At 59.0% G+C, this 13,115-nt stretch overlaps 5 protein-coding genes across 5 annotated transcripts; 3 read left to right on the forward strand and 2 right to left on the reverse strand.

Annotated features, from left to right (window-relative positions):
• Positions 1 to 865: 865 nt before the first annotated feature.
• Positions 866 to 2,387, forward strand: GGTG_06673 (hypothetical protein; the record flags this gene model as incomplete). The annotated part of the gene is made up of 3 exons (XM_009224494.1): positions 866 to 937; positions 1,592 to 2,059; positions 2,139 to 2,387. The coding sequence occupies 3 exons, from the start codon at positions 866 to 868 to the stop codon at positions 2,385 to 2,387; spliced, it is 789 nt and encodes a 262-aa protein (XP_009222758.1).
• A 416-nt stretch (positions 2,388 to 2,803) lies between these two features.
• Positions 2,804 to 5,285, forward strand: GGTG_06674 (hypothetical protein; the record flags this gene model as incomplete). The annotated part of the gene is made up of 2 exons (XM_009224495.1): positions 2,804 to 2,964; positions 3,139 to 5,285. 2 exons carry the CDS (start codon positions 2,804 to 2,806, stop codon positions 4,688 to 4,690), a joined length of 1,713 nt encoding a protein of 570 aa, XP_009222759.1. The 3' UTR covers positions 4,691 to 5,285.
• A 170-nt stretch (positions 5,286 to 5,455) lies between these two features.
• Positions 5,456 to 7,321, reverse strand: GGTG_06675 (hypothetical protein; the record flags this gene model as incomplete). The annotated part of the gene is made up of 2 exons (XM_009224496.1): positions 5,456 to 7,139; positions 7,251 to 7,321. The coding sequence occupies 2 exons, from the start codon at positions 7,319 to 7,321 to the stop codon at positions 5,456 to 5,458; spliced, it is 1,755 nt and encodes a 584-aa protein (XP_009222760.1).
• Positions 7,322 to 7,386: 65 nt separating this feature from the next.
• Positions 7,387 to 9,521, reverse strand: GGTG_06676 (hypothetical protein). The gene is made up of 2 exons (XM_009224497.1): positions 8,943 to 9,521; positions 7,387 to 8,874 (listed from the first exon to the last, which is right to left on the reverse strand). The coding sequence occupies exons 1-2, from the start codon at positions 9,331 to 9,333 to the stop codon at positions 7,592 to 7,594; spliced, it is 1,674 nt and encodes a 557-aa protein (XP_009222761.1). The 5' UTR covers positions 9,334 to 9,521; the 3' UTR covers positions 7,387 to 7,591.
• Positions 9,522 to 11,605: 2,084 nt separating this feature from the next.
• On the forward strand, positions 11,606 to 12,964 carry GGTG_06677 (hypothetical protein). The gene is made up of 2 exons (XM_009224498.1): positions 11,606 to 12,377; positions 12,481 to 12,964. The coding sequence occupies exons 1-2, from the start codon at positions 11,786 to 11,788 to the stop codon at positions 12,858 to 12,860; spliced, it is 972 nt and encodes a 323-aa protein (XP_009222762.1). The 5' UTR covers positions 11,606 to 11,785; the 3' UTR covers positions 12,861 to 12,964.
• The last annotated feature ends 151 nt before the right edge of the window (positions 12,965 to 13,115 follow it).

A 13,115-nucleotide genomic window follows, 5' to 3' on the forward strand; every position in this document is an offset into this window, starting at 1 on the left:
CACGATATCTTCAACGCTGCTGCTCCGAGAAGCTTCGTGTGTTGGCAGCGTTGCATGAGGCTATGTACCTAGAGTCTGGTAGTGATGGCGCGTTTGCGTCTACGACAGATTCAGATCAGCAGCCCACGCTCCATGCACACTGTGCTTGGCTCAATATTGAGCCTGGCCTCTGACATGCCGCGGCCGCAGGGTCAGGAATGGAACGATGACACCTCACACGGGCGCAAGTTTTGTCGGGTCGCACAAAGACGCCAAGCGAGCGAATGATGGGCGGGAGAGAGCCCGTTAAGCGCCTCGTGTTCCCATCCTTACGTCTTCGCCCCATCTTTTTCTGACAGAACATGCTCCCCTCCCCCCTTTTGCCGTGGTTACACAAGAGTTGGGGTGGCACCAGAGTGTCCGCCTGGTCGGCTGTGTAACGGTCGCGGCAGTTGTCTATGGACTATGCTGATTGGGCGCGCTGAGGGCCGGAAGAAAGGCAAGTCGTGAGGGTGTGCGTGGCTGTCGGTCCCGGCCAAGGACGACGGATGATGACCGGAGCCTGACAGACTGTGTCCTGCTGCCGAGATGTGGCACTGCGGCATGGGCGCTGCTACGACAGGGGAATCGCGGAAGGGCACGCCATCTCTGCGGTGCCTGTGCTCTGTGCTACCATCCCAGTTGTTGCCGCGGTGGGGATTTTGGCGTCGACGATCAGTGACCAGGCTTCATCAGGCTGCGCGTATCATCACTATCCGCATTCCGCCAAAAGCAAGCCACTAAGCCAAGCTGTGTTCATCTTCGCTTTGATGTTCCGCAAGTCAGGAGGCGTCGGCAAAAGCAATAAAAAGGACAAAGAAAAATAAAAGATGAGAAGAAGAGAGCCATGCTCGGCTGGGTCTACACCAGCACATCACCAGTCGTCTGTGGAACAAACCACCAAGGCCTAGTTGTCAAAGTACGTGACACACACACAGGTACCCGAATACCCTACGCCTGTGCCTGGCTGGTAGCACAGAGAAGGAGCGAGAGGGCCTCGGAGCCTGTGTGACAGCAACCGAGAAGCTTATCCCCGGATGGGCTCAGGTCAGGTCAGGGGTGGGGTGCCCGCCAGACATGCAGGCTCTTGCCCGTCCTGCGTGGGTCAGCCCTGGCCCCTGCCATCGCTGCAGCCACTGGGCCGTCTGATTCGTGAAATTGCCGGGCAGCTGGGGCCATCGTCGGCATACGTGCGTAGGGCCGTGACATGAAAAAAAGATCGGAGATGGAGAAGGAAGGAGGACGGGTTGGAAAAGGACTAGCGAGAAATTAGGACGAGGTAAAAACAAAACAAAAAAACCACAAAGAAGAAAGAAAAAGACAAAAAAAGCAAAGCCCCTCATCCCTTGCATTTGCACCATCGTCGACGCGCGGAGGTGGGCATACTTTGCCCAGCGAGGGCTGGCTGGCCAAGACGCACCTGTCAGACTCGACCCCATTCTTGTGTTACACAAACTGCGAATGTTCAGCATTCACATTGGTGGCAGTTTCCCCGTCCCATGCAGGTCTGCATCCATTTGCATGTACGACGTGACCGTTTGGTGGTACCAGACGTTCTACTGTCTCTGTCAAGGTACCTGTTACGCCTGTTTACGTCCTCGCCACGATACCAAGCAACAAGCGACAGACGAGATGGCCCCAGGATAACGAAGCCCCCATCCTGCGCCGACGTCAGCGTCGCCATCCAGGCCTGGACCTCGCTGTCCTGCGAAACTGGGATCTGGCCCGTATTTTGCTGAGATTGCACCCGCCCGGGCCTAGTGGTAGGGATCCGCGACCTTGTCTGCCCCTCTCGTGGCTCATGGTTCCCCAGATGGCAGCAAAGGCGCTCATCAACGACCATCACACTTCGCCAGGCCCCAGTGGGTATATTGGGGACGCAGCGGCGGCTGAGCGTGGCGTCCGACATCACACGCGACCGCGCTTCATTTCCGATTCGGACCCGGGCTGGGAGCGCGACAAGGCCCACGCGGAACAAGCAGCGCGCGCTGCGATTGCTGTCTGCCGAACACAGGCTGGTGAAAAGGAGGAGCGACAGGCCGTGCGTTGAACCCTTGCTAGTCCTCTTTGTTGAGTGCCCGGGGCGAAGGTTCGCTGCTAGGTATATCCGCACCGCGCAGGGCCAGGGCTGGCAGGGTGGCCAGCAGCGGCAGGGACAAGCAAAGAAGCAGCTTGAAAGGGATAACCCGCCCACGCCGTGGCGCAACACCCTCCCCTTCTTCCACCACCACCACCACCACCACCGCCACCACATAGACACGGCCACCCGGGCAAGTCAGAAAACGGATAGGAGAAAGGCCAGGCGGGAAAATTTACCCAGGACGAAAGCGACAACACGAGCGCCAACCCCCCCGGCCGCTCCCCGCTAAGTGCCCAAGGTTCCTCCCTACCGCCGTAGTCATCGTCCAGCCCCAGGCCCGTCACATCGCTCCGCCCGTCTCCCCAAGTCCAGCTGGCGCCCGCATAAACCTAAAAAACCTTAGTTTGGCCCTGCAGCCTCCAACGACTCTCGACACTTCTCCCTTGCATCTGGTTCTTAACCCGCCTCGACGACACCACCCACCTCGCTACCCCGACTACTAAATCCCATGTACACGGCTTTGCGCTTTTGGTATCCCCTCCGTCGCCTTGATACCCGCATCCTGCCGGCTGTTTCGACCCCCGCCAGCCTCGTACGAGTTTCCTGCCCTCGTCCTCTGGCCGCCGGCGCCCCTTGGGCTAGCGCATTGCCTGCATAAGGATTCCGCAGAAACATCACATCACGTTTCACCAAACACAGCCAGTCATGCCGGATTTCGACAGCCAGGTCATCCAACGGACCGAAGGTCCCACGAGTGCGATGTGGGAACAGTACAAGCCCATAATCAGAGACCTGTATATCAAGCAGAACAGGCCGCTGAAGGAGATTATCTACATCATGAAGGTCACCCACGGGCTCATTGCCAGGTATGCACCCCACCTGACGAAGCAAACCCCCGCTCGGAGCGGCATCGCACCGTCGAGCATAGCTTCCTCGGTCTTGTCCTGCCGTTAGACGCGGGGGCTCTTGCGCTGCGTCACTCATCGTCTCATCCGATTATACCCGGGGGAGGGCGCTAATGTTTGACCCCTCACCAACAGCGTCAAGATGTACAAGTATCGTCTGAAGGCCTGGGGCATCAGGAAAAACAGCCGCAGCACTGCGGCCAAACTAGAGCAACACAGGAAGGATGGGACTCTCGTGATGTCGACATCGCAGCCAACGGAAACGGTCACTCGGACGCCGTCCCCGGCCGTCTACGCGACCGATGGCGGCGTCCTGGAGATGTCGCTAACGCATGCGATTCCGCTACAGAGCACCAGACACACCGAGCAGGTGCTCCGCATGCTAAATCGCTACTACGGCAACCTGCACGACCCATCAGCCGTCATCGCACCATTTTGGTCCCCGGAGGAAAGGCGGCAGAACATGAAAATGCGGGGGCGCTCCATCTTGGGCATCACCTACGCCACAGTTCCCGGTAGCACCGAAACCATGAAGTTGACCCGGCTCATGTTTGACCAGATCCCTCTCCTGGCCAAGCAGCGCGAGCGCTGGGCCATCCCACACGGTCTTCACTCCATGGACCGCCTCGCCCGCATCCCAGGGGCGAGTCAAGTCGCCCGCCTGACACTCAACCTTACCCGCGACGCTGCTTGGGGCAAAATCGGGCCCTGGCACCCGTTCGCCGTCATATGGACGCTCCTGCGAAACCACCAGGACCAGTGCGGAGAGGAGATGAGCGCCGCGGCGGCGGCTAGGTCAGCAACCGACAGCGGCAGCAGCAATAGTGGCTGGGTTCCCAGCCACAGCGGCGCCGGCGCCGGCACCGTGGTGGCGCCCGGGTTCGACCCATGGACCCTCGAGGTGTTTGCCCGCTGTGTCGATGACCACATGCGAGCCCACCACGGGATTCTCGATCCTATATACCTGGAGACACACCTGCGCATGCGCAAAAACGACTGCACCCCCGACGAGTACGCCGCCGAGGTCCACAGCCTGCTTGCCCAGGGCGCACGCCGCGACGACGTTTCGTCAATACTCGAGTCCGTCTTTGCCGAGGAGCTGTTCAAGGAGTCCATGTTCATTGAGCTGCGCAGCTTCTTCCAGCTCGAGGCCGAGGAGCAACAGCGCGGGAGGCCCCAGTACCAGCGCCACCACGGCCTCGCCACCATATCGGTCCTGCCATCGGCAGCGCCGTCACCACTCCCACCGCCACCGGTGTCATATCTCCCACCAACGCCGCCCTCGACATCGCCGCCGGGCAACCACAACCACCACCACCGCTACGCTGTCGGTGGCGTGCCCTTCCGCGAGAGGAGGAGCGCCACGCCGCCGCCACCGCTGGGGCAGTCCTACGTCACGACCTCAAATCCGGCGTACCCCCGCGTCGTCGACCTCACCGCCGACTGCGACAGCGAGCAGGATGGCGCGGGGCTGCAGATGCAACCCCAGCTGGACCTCATCGACACCCTGATCGGGCTCATCGGGCGGCTGCAGCTGGGCGCCCGGGCGGGTGGGCTCAGCCTCAACGAGCTCGCCGACATCAAGGCCGAGGGTGCCTGGATGCTCCACACATCGGAGCCGCCACTCCCCATGTCAGTCGCTGACGTGGCGCCCGTCTACTACGCCATGACCCCGCCTTGCTCGTGAGGTTCTGGCGGGCTACCTCCGCCCGTCTTCTGTCTTCTATGTGTTTTTTTCTTTTTACGAACCGCCATCTTCATGACAAACCCTCGCCCATGACCCCATTTTCTCTACTGTCTAGCCTATCATCCGTCATGTTGGTGGCATCTCTCTCTAATTCTTCTGTACTTAGGCCGACCTTTTCGTCGTCGGCTTTTTTTGCAACTGGCGTTCTGGGGTAGATTTGGTATCATCGGTCTAGGGAACGCTGGGGGTAGTACCCTGTCATTCTCTCCCCATATTCTCTCCTTTTTAGAAACCAAGAGAGGTAAAGGCTTGCTCTCCCTCATTATACCGGTTTCTATGGCATCTGTCAGGCCAGGTTGTCACCGTCATGCGACAAGGACGGTTTTTTTTTTTTTTTGGATCGCAGATATCTAGAGCCCACCCTTTCCTCGACGTCTTTGAGGCGTTGAATTTGATCGCTCTACTATGATTTGATCGCCAACAAGCAATATCACTCCCCGAATCAGGCTGCTGCTACACCTTATCGTCCCCATGCCTGCTTTGGCACCGCCGCTCGCTGCTTTTGTCACGTTTTGGTCAACTAAAAAACATCGAGATTCATAATCTACAGCGCGCGGTTCCTTTCCGTGCCAGACGTAGTTATTCGTAGTCTCATCAAACGTGTTACAGGAAAAGATGGACGCAAGCTATCAAATCTCTTCAAAGAGATACAACGACCGAACCCAGTTCACAAGCCGTCCGTCCTTCTCCTGGTCCCCATTGTGATTAAGGGGGCGGTGGATAGTACTGCTGATGCTGCGGCGGCCCTCCGTATCCCTGATTTTGCTGCTGCGAGTAAGACTGCTGCGGCGGCGGAGAGCTGTAGTACGAGGACGCTGCGCCACCGCCTCCCCCCTGTTGCTGGTACTGGCCCTGCTGCTGGTATTGACCCTGCTGGTTCTGGCCTTGGTTCTCGTAGGGCCTGCCTGGGGACGAGGCGCCGGCGCCGCCGTCGCTCCTCATGGCCGGCGGGGTCTTGGGCCGGCCCACGTCGACGCCCTCGTTCCCGATGTCGTCGGGCACGTGGATGCGGACCTCGGGGAGGAACCGCTGCACCTTCGCCTCGACGTTGGTCTGCACAAAGACCCAGCTAGCCCTCTCGAAGCGGCGGTGCCCGCCGTTGACCACCATGAGGACGTTTTGCCGCAGGATGTCCTGCACCTTGCGGACTAGGTCGCGGATCTTGCGCACCAGCTTGGCCTTGATCTCGTCGCCCAGGCTGCCGCGGTCGCCGCCGCCGCGGGAGGCGGGCGACGCCTGGGCGTCGAGCGACGGGTCGAACGGGTTTCCGCCCAGGATCTTCTCCAGCGGGCCCTGCACCTCGTCCGGGAGGGCCTCGAATAGGTTCTTCTCGATGACGCCGAGCACCTTGCGGAACTCGAGGCGTACCTCGCGGTGGACCTTTGCCAGCCCCGTGCTGAGCTTTTTGCTGATGACGCCCGAGAAGCCGGCGCTGCCGCCGGCGCTGTCGTCGTCGCCGTCGCCGCGGGATCGGTCCCCCGAGGATGACGACGACGACTTTTTGCCAAACATGCCGGCGATGCCCGACACCAGCTCCGTGATCTCGCCCTTGACGCCGTCGCCGAGGTCGCGCGTCGAAGTGTTGCCGCGCAGCCAGCGCTTGATGTGGTCGAGCGCGATGCGGGTGAACTGCTCGGCCAGGGGCGCGTGCTGCTGGCGCAGGATGGCGCCGATCTTGTCCTTGATCTCGGGGCTGATCATGCGCGCCTTGCCCTCGGGGTCCCGCGACGTGTCCTTGATGGTGTTGCTCAGCACGCCGAGTAGGCCGTCAAAGGAGATGGGCGACTGGCCACCGCCCCCGGAGGAGCCGCCGCCCTGGTGCTCCTTGACGGCGTTGAGGGCGAGGTTGAGGAACCCCTTGGCCCCCTCCCTGAACGAGTCGCTGCCACCACCTCCCCTGGATCGCTGGTGGTCGTCATCACCGCCGCCGCCGCCGCCGCCGCCACCGCGGTTGGAGCCCTCGGTCAGGTTAAAGATTTCGCGGATGTCATCGCTGGCGCCGTCGGCGACCTTGGAAAAGGACTGCGTGAGCGCGACGATCTCGTTGGCGAATGGCAGGCCCCCAATGCCGTACTCGTCCGGGGGCGCGTCGCCTAGCGACCTGGAGCCCGAGTCCTTGCGGTCGAAGAGCGCGCGGAAGGCGTCGACGACCATGTCCTCGAGCCTGTCGATAGTCTTGCTCTGGAACTCGTCGATCTCGCCGGCGACCTTGGGCTGGATTTCGGGCGCCAGCGAGTCGACGTACTTGTCGATCTTGACCATCACGACATCGGGGATCCCGTGCCGGCTCTTTCCAAGGTCCGACATGTTGAAGGCCTGGGGGCGAGGTTTTGTGTGGTTGACGAAAGGAAAAGGCCTCGGGCGTAGAGAGTATAGGGGGTAAGGAGGGCTGCCAGTGGTGAATGTCGCCAAGGCCAATGGTATGGTCAAGCGAAGCGTCGCATCCAGGAAAAGGGATGACAGCAAAGGTGAATAGCCGCGGACTCACTGCCAGTCTCACCTGCTCGCTCCGTATCCCAGCTGAGTGAGGGGTCGTGATGTGCCGTCAGTCGAGCTGAGCTTGCTGGACATCAATGCAAGTCCCACGCCTGCCCTGCTTTGGAGCTGTCCTGCCCCACGCTGGGTTACCTAATGGAGGTATGACGTGTGCCCGACCCCACCATTCAGCTCCATTGTTGGAGGAACGCCAATAAAATCCCATTTTTAAAGCTCGGGACACCGCCGCTTGTTACATGAGTGAGATTCATACGTTCTGTCGTCAACCTGATACATACGTTCCAAATCGTGGCATGACATAAGAAATCCAGCCTTCAACGCCCTCCATCGACAAGACAGGCAGGCTCAAGGAACCAGCCGCACGCCATCATTCCTCATATAGAGCCGCGCAAACGGCACCCTGCCTCCTCCCTCGTTGCCTTCCTCATCCTCACCAAGCAGGAGGCTCAGCCCGTTTCCTTCGGGTCCAAGTGATATGTCTCCCGACTCCTCCAGCTGCGCAAGCTTGTTTCGAATCGCCCGGAGAAGAGCCACGGTTCGGCTCAACGCGGCCTGAATGCTGTCACGACTCGCCCAATTCTCAAGTTTGCCGTCCAGATCCGGCACCGTGCCCCCATCTCTTGGATGGAAAACCCCGTGTCGGTGCATCGCCTCGAACACTTGACGTCTGCCGGAAAAGTAAAGTTGCGCCGCCCAGCTCTCAATGGTTATGGTGGAGTCTTCCTTCCGGGTCTTGATCTCAAGCAGGCAGGAGATGGGGATGGGTGGTTGGGTGTTGCCGGCCTTGCGAACGGTCAGTTTCGAATTTCTCGAGGCCTGGCCTGCCGCGGAGCCCGGGGTTGATGGAGGCCCGGAGCGCAGGGAGCTTTGTGACTCGCTATCTCCTGCGTCGTCTATATTCAGGAGGCTGAAGTCGATGATGGGCACCGAACGTCTGCCGCCCGGCCTTCTCCCCTTCCCCTTGCCTCTGCCAGTGTTGGAACTGGCCACAGGCCTGATGACAGGGCTAGGGGTCGAGGTGCGGCGAGCTGAGCCGCTCTTTGCGGACCTGGGACGAACTAGCTCAAAGGGTTCGTGGGGCGGCCCCTCTTGTGGCCTACCTCCCGACTGGTGTCCGCAGTCACAGCTGTACGCGTCGACCTCGGCTTGGACGACGCATCGCAGGCCGCCAAGGTTGTACGACACCACCTGGTGGTGGCTGGAGCTGCGGCTGAGAACCGGATGCGACTGGTCAAACTTCCGCGTCTCGCTCTCGAACCCTCGACCCTTTCCCCAGCTGCGCTTGAACCTCGGATCGTTGGCCCAGGGTGAGATATAGAGTGTCCCAGGCTCCCGCCACTGCAGGTCGAATCGGTGAGGCAGCCAATTCAGATCCAGTGGGTTCTTTTCCATCTCGGTGCCAGGCTGCTGGTAGCTTCTCCTCATGAAGTTGAGGATCATCCGCAGAGCCCCACAGCTGGCCACAACGTCTGACGAGCGGAGTGCGGAGCCGTCGGTCATCATCTCGATCGAGGTAACAAGGGCATCGAAGCTGTGCGTACGCTTCGGCAGCTCCGGCAAGACGCCGTTCTTGTTGTCTGAGATGATGGCGATCGGTGTGCTTGGTGTGTTGAAAAACGCCGGCGTCCCTGAGAAGAAGGTGGGGGCGTCAGCGACTGTCGGGTTTACCACCAATCCATTCCGATCTCTTGCATACCTGGGATAGCAACCTCGTCATCCTTGTCAAGCGTGCTGAAGCTCGAAAGCCCCTTGAGGTCTGAGATGTGGGTGTCCTCTTGGCTTGACAAGGCGCCCATGTTGATGCTGCTGATTTCGTCCAGGTCTTCCATGGCCTTGGCTAGTCGTGGCCCTTCTGGGAAGACCTCGTCCAGCGTGTGCTGGTACCGGCACAGGTAATTGGCCGCATTCCAACAGTCCTCCCCTTTGTCGCACCGCTGTCTTCCACGGCCGGCTTTGAATGCCGCGATGACCCTCCCGTCATGGGATAGCTGGCACTCCCCAGGCGGCTTCAGACACTCCTCGCCGTGGCAGAGTCTCGGGCAGGGCTTATACCTCTCCGGACCCACCTTCCGTTGCTGGAAGTACATGTCGTGCTCGCTCGCTCGGGCTGGCGTCTTGGTGTGTGGATGAATTTGCGTATGGAATATTCGGATGAGATCTAGAAGGAAAGCTAACAAAGTGAAGGACCGTAGCTCTGTTGTTAAATAAAAACACGCCGTCGCGATCGCCGTTTGACGACCTTGTAGGCAGACCACTACAAACGAGCCTCCAACGGAAGGCATTCTGCATGAAGCCTTGCCTGATTTTAGGCGGCAGGGTTGTGCCAGCGCAACCCCTCCATGTTTGCCTCCCCCCAGCCCGTAGCCTCTCATGCCGTGATCACATTGGGCCCCCTGGTCTGTTGGCCGCATTTCGACACCCGCCTGCGCCGCCTCACTCCTGCGCGAGCTCAGCCCCAATCATTTCGGTGCCCGCGTTTGTCTATTTTTTTCCACTTGTTAAATCTGCGACGCCAACGCCAGTTTCCTTTGAGGTCTTTGGGACAGGATTTAATCATTAATTAACAGGAGCCGCGGAACCCGGCAGACCTGGGGTGTACGACAGGATGCACGTGCCCGGAGGCCTCGTTTGACACATTTGAGGCCTGACGGCCGTTGGCCGCCAGTCGGCTCACGCCATGTATTGGAGTAGGAAGCTGCGCCTGATCATCTGTTTGCAGGAAAATGGGGTGCCGTCGGTCGGCTTGGTGACCGGATCGAAGGGAGTGCTGATGGAAAATGCTCCTTGATACTGACTAGCCTGCACATGCATCGGAACGAAAGATACAAACTCTTCTAGGGCATCGGACCAGTAGGCGACGTGCTCAGCACTGTGGCAAAGATACAAGGCTCAATACCTCGGTCGTAGAACCTTCGTGACGCCCAGTGCGGTGGCTGGTATCTTCCAGCCACTCCCAAGGCAGAACAGGGGCTGGGCCAGTGGTGTTTTCTTGCAGGATCTTTTACAAATCTTGTTCGCAGCCATGAACGCAAAATCGGTTCAAGACGTCCCTTCTCCCTGTCACTTATTTTCATCAATTTCACGCCTCGGTCTTTAACCATTTTGAAATGCTCGTCTCCATGCCCACTGGCTTTCTGCAATGGCATTCCCGAGGCGGCGGGTATGTTGACCAATCGTAAACACAGCCCCCGCCCGCTCCCACAAACAATACTCTAGCGTCCCTTGATCTTGCGGGAGATAGACGAAGAAATAGTTTCTAACCCGAAGGCGGCAGGTGCTTGGAGATGTAGCAAGCCAAACCCAAAAATGTTTCTAATACTGAAAGTGTCTTGAAGCACACGGTAATCCAACTATTCAAGGAGTCTTGGTTATAAACAAAGTGTTTGTATATTTCTCGTTTAAAATTACCTGACTTCAGAATTTCTTTTATTATTGGGGCTGTTACTAATCACATATTGGAGAAGAAGAAGAAGCAGTTGAATATAAGTTTCCCGTATCCAGAGTAGCTTACAAAAACCATGTTTAAATAAGAACGAGAGCGAGGTATATGATTAAAGTAAACTTGAACTAATTGAACAGCTCCTGCACGAAATGGGGACACTGTGAGTAAAAGGTACTTACGGACAAAATAAACTAAAGCCCAAATTCACTGCGTATACCGCAGTAACATTATATTTTATAACCACGAGCGTAGTACAAAAGCCTTTACAATGTACATTTTAAAGATGAACATGTTGGCCGTTGCAGGGCTTCAGGTACTTGTTTATAAGCTTTAATATGGGTGAAATCCTGAAGGCAATTCAGCGGGGCTAAGACAGGATTAACAAGTAACAAGAAGGAAGTGTGCGAGCAGGGCAATCATGAAATGTGAATGACGATGCATGAGGGGAGCTTGGCTGGACACACTCAGCACTATCGTAACGCCGCCATTCCAGCTGATTTACAAGTCGTCGTGCACAGAAATTCACAAGCAATGTCTGGTAAGGATCTCCATCGTGTGGCTATTTTTGCACAAGACAGCTCTTTTGGATTGTAGGTAGCCCATTCGGGTTGGGCAATCCCGATTCTGTGGTTTGGGTTTCCATGGTGACGTCAGTCGACGCCGGTGCGACGCTGTGACATATGCCCAGACAGCAGTCAGCACCCACCCGTTGGAACTATTGATGCATGGAACTCACGACAGATCCTACGGAGCTACCCCGGGGCCATATCGTGGCCATCAACAGAGCATTATCGCCTGTGATTAGCCTGTGTGCCTGTCAGAGATCGTCCCAGTGTCTCGTGAACCGTTTTTAGTTGTCGCCATTTGGACGCTGTAAACTCCAAGGATTTTGTCTTGACGTAAGGTCGAGAAATGAAGACCACGGAGTCGCAGCAGGCGGGAGGGAAGTGTGGTATAAGTACGCATGCCCAGGCGTGCCAATGTCCCAACGACGACCAACGGGTCGAAGCTTGCTCTAGACGCTGCCCAACTATACCATAACCCTACTCGGCAGTCAAACACACCCAAAAGTAACACGGCAGCACCAACTCCCTGCAATGCCCACGCTCCACTGGACCATCATCGCCGCCGCCCTCGTGCTCCTGCGCCAGGCCGGCGCGGCGCAGCAGGAGTCACCGCAGTGGCACCGGCAGTGGTGGCGCGGCGCGGCGGGCAAGTTGCCGACGCTGCTGGCGCGGGACAACTACAACGCCTCGGACGTGGTCAACATCACGGGCCAGGACCTCTCGCGGCCGTACGCGGGCGCCGACCCGACCGGTCCGTCGCGGTGGACGCTCCAGGCGCGCGTGGCCGGCCTGGTGCCCATTGATAACGGCGACAGGGTCGCGGGCCGCGCCGAGGTCGCGCTCGTCATCGCCCCCGACGCCTTCGCGGGTGACTCCCTCGACGACCGCTGGTCCGTCTGCGCCTGGACCTGGCCCAGCGCCATGGCTGACGCGGGGTCCGTCGAGACGCTGCGCGCGCGCGACCCGGACCGCAAGTGCGTCGGGGTCCTGGGAGACGGCTGCGCGGCCAGGCTGCACGGCGATGGGGCCGTCGCGGCGGGCGTCGGGTGCGACGGGTTCCTGAACGGGGGCTGGGGGACGGCGGGGTCGGGGTGCGAGAACCTGACCAGTCCTCTGTCTCAACGTACGTGTCTTGCGCTTTTCTGCCCAACCCCCCTTCCCTGCTACTGCTGTCCCCCGAAACGAGAGAAATAATGGAGGACTAATCCCATGGAGCGAGGGAACAGCGCCCAGCGGCAGTGGCATCCTTCGCCGGTCGATCCGCCAGGCCGTCAGCTCCGACAATGGGTCTTACCATGTGCTCGCCGCCGCGTCCGTTTCGGACAATGCTACTGACGAGTCGGAGGCGTGGAAGGGGTACGACCGCATCATGACCAACGTCTACAACGTCCTGCTCGTCGTCCACTGGCACGACCGGGACGGGAACACCGGGGGCAACAAGACGTGGTCGTGGATGCGGTGCCTGCGGGCCACGGACATACAGGAGGGCAGCAAGGCCCCCGAGTCGCTCGGCGATCGCCCCGTCCCGGACCATGGGTCGGTGCTGAGGGTGTCTGGGAGCGGCGTCTTCATTGTGGCAGCTGCAGTTGCTTTGGCATTTCTGTAACTAGTATCAACTTGGACCTTGCAGTGCAACGGGATGAGGTAGCGTTGGAGCGGTGGGAGTGCCTGGCCTAATGGCCGAAACAATAGACCATTACAAAAAAACAACAAAAAAACAAAAAAAACACCACACGGCCTACTTCAAGCCCCAATCTCAACCAACAGCCCATCAATCCGCCGTTCCGCCTCAGCCGCGCCCTCCATGTCGCCCAGGCAGCGCAAAAAGACGGCGAGGCGCGACAGGCGGGTCACCACAACA

The sequence above is a fragment of the Gaeumannomyces tritici genome (genome assembly GCF_000145635.1).
Source record: "Gaeumannomyces tritici R3-111a-1 unplaced genomic scaffold supercont2.3, whole genome shotgun sequence".
Taxonomy (NCBI): domain Eukaryota; kingdom Fungi; phylum Ascomycota; class Sordariomycetes; order Magnaporthales; family Magnaporthaceae; genus Gaeumannomyces; species Gaeumannomyces tritici.

Excerpts from the sequence above, each read along its gene's own strand:
- GGTG_06676 (XM_009224497.1), bottom strand. The coding sequence starts at position 9,333 with ATGTACTTCCAGCAACGGAAGGTGGGTCCGGAGAGGTATAAGCCCTGC. Across the intron at positions 8,875-8,942 it reads TGACGAGGTTGCTATCCCAG|GGACGCCGGCGTTTTTCAAC; the intron begins GTATGCAAGAGA and ends CCTTCTTCTCAG.
- GGTG_06677 (XM_009224498.1), top strand. The coding sequence starts at position 11,786 with ATGCCCACGCTCCACTGGACCATCATCGCCGCCGCCCTCGTGCTCCTG. Across the intron at positions 12,378-12,480 it reads GACCAGTCCTCTGTCTCAAC|CGCCCAGCGGCAGTGGCATC; the intron begins GTACGTGTCTTG and ends GCGAGGGAACAG.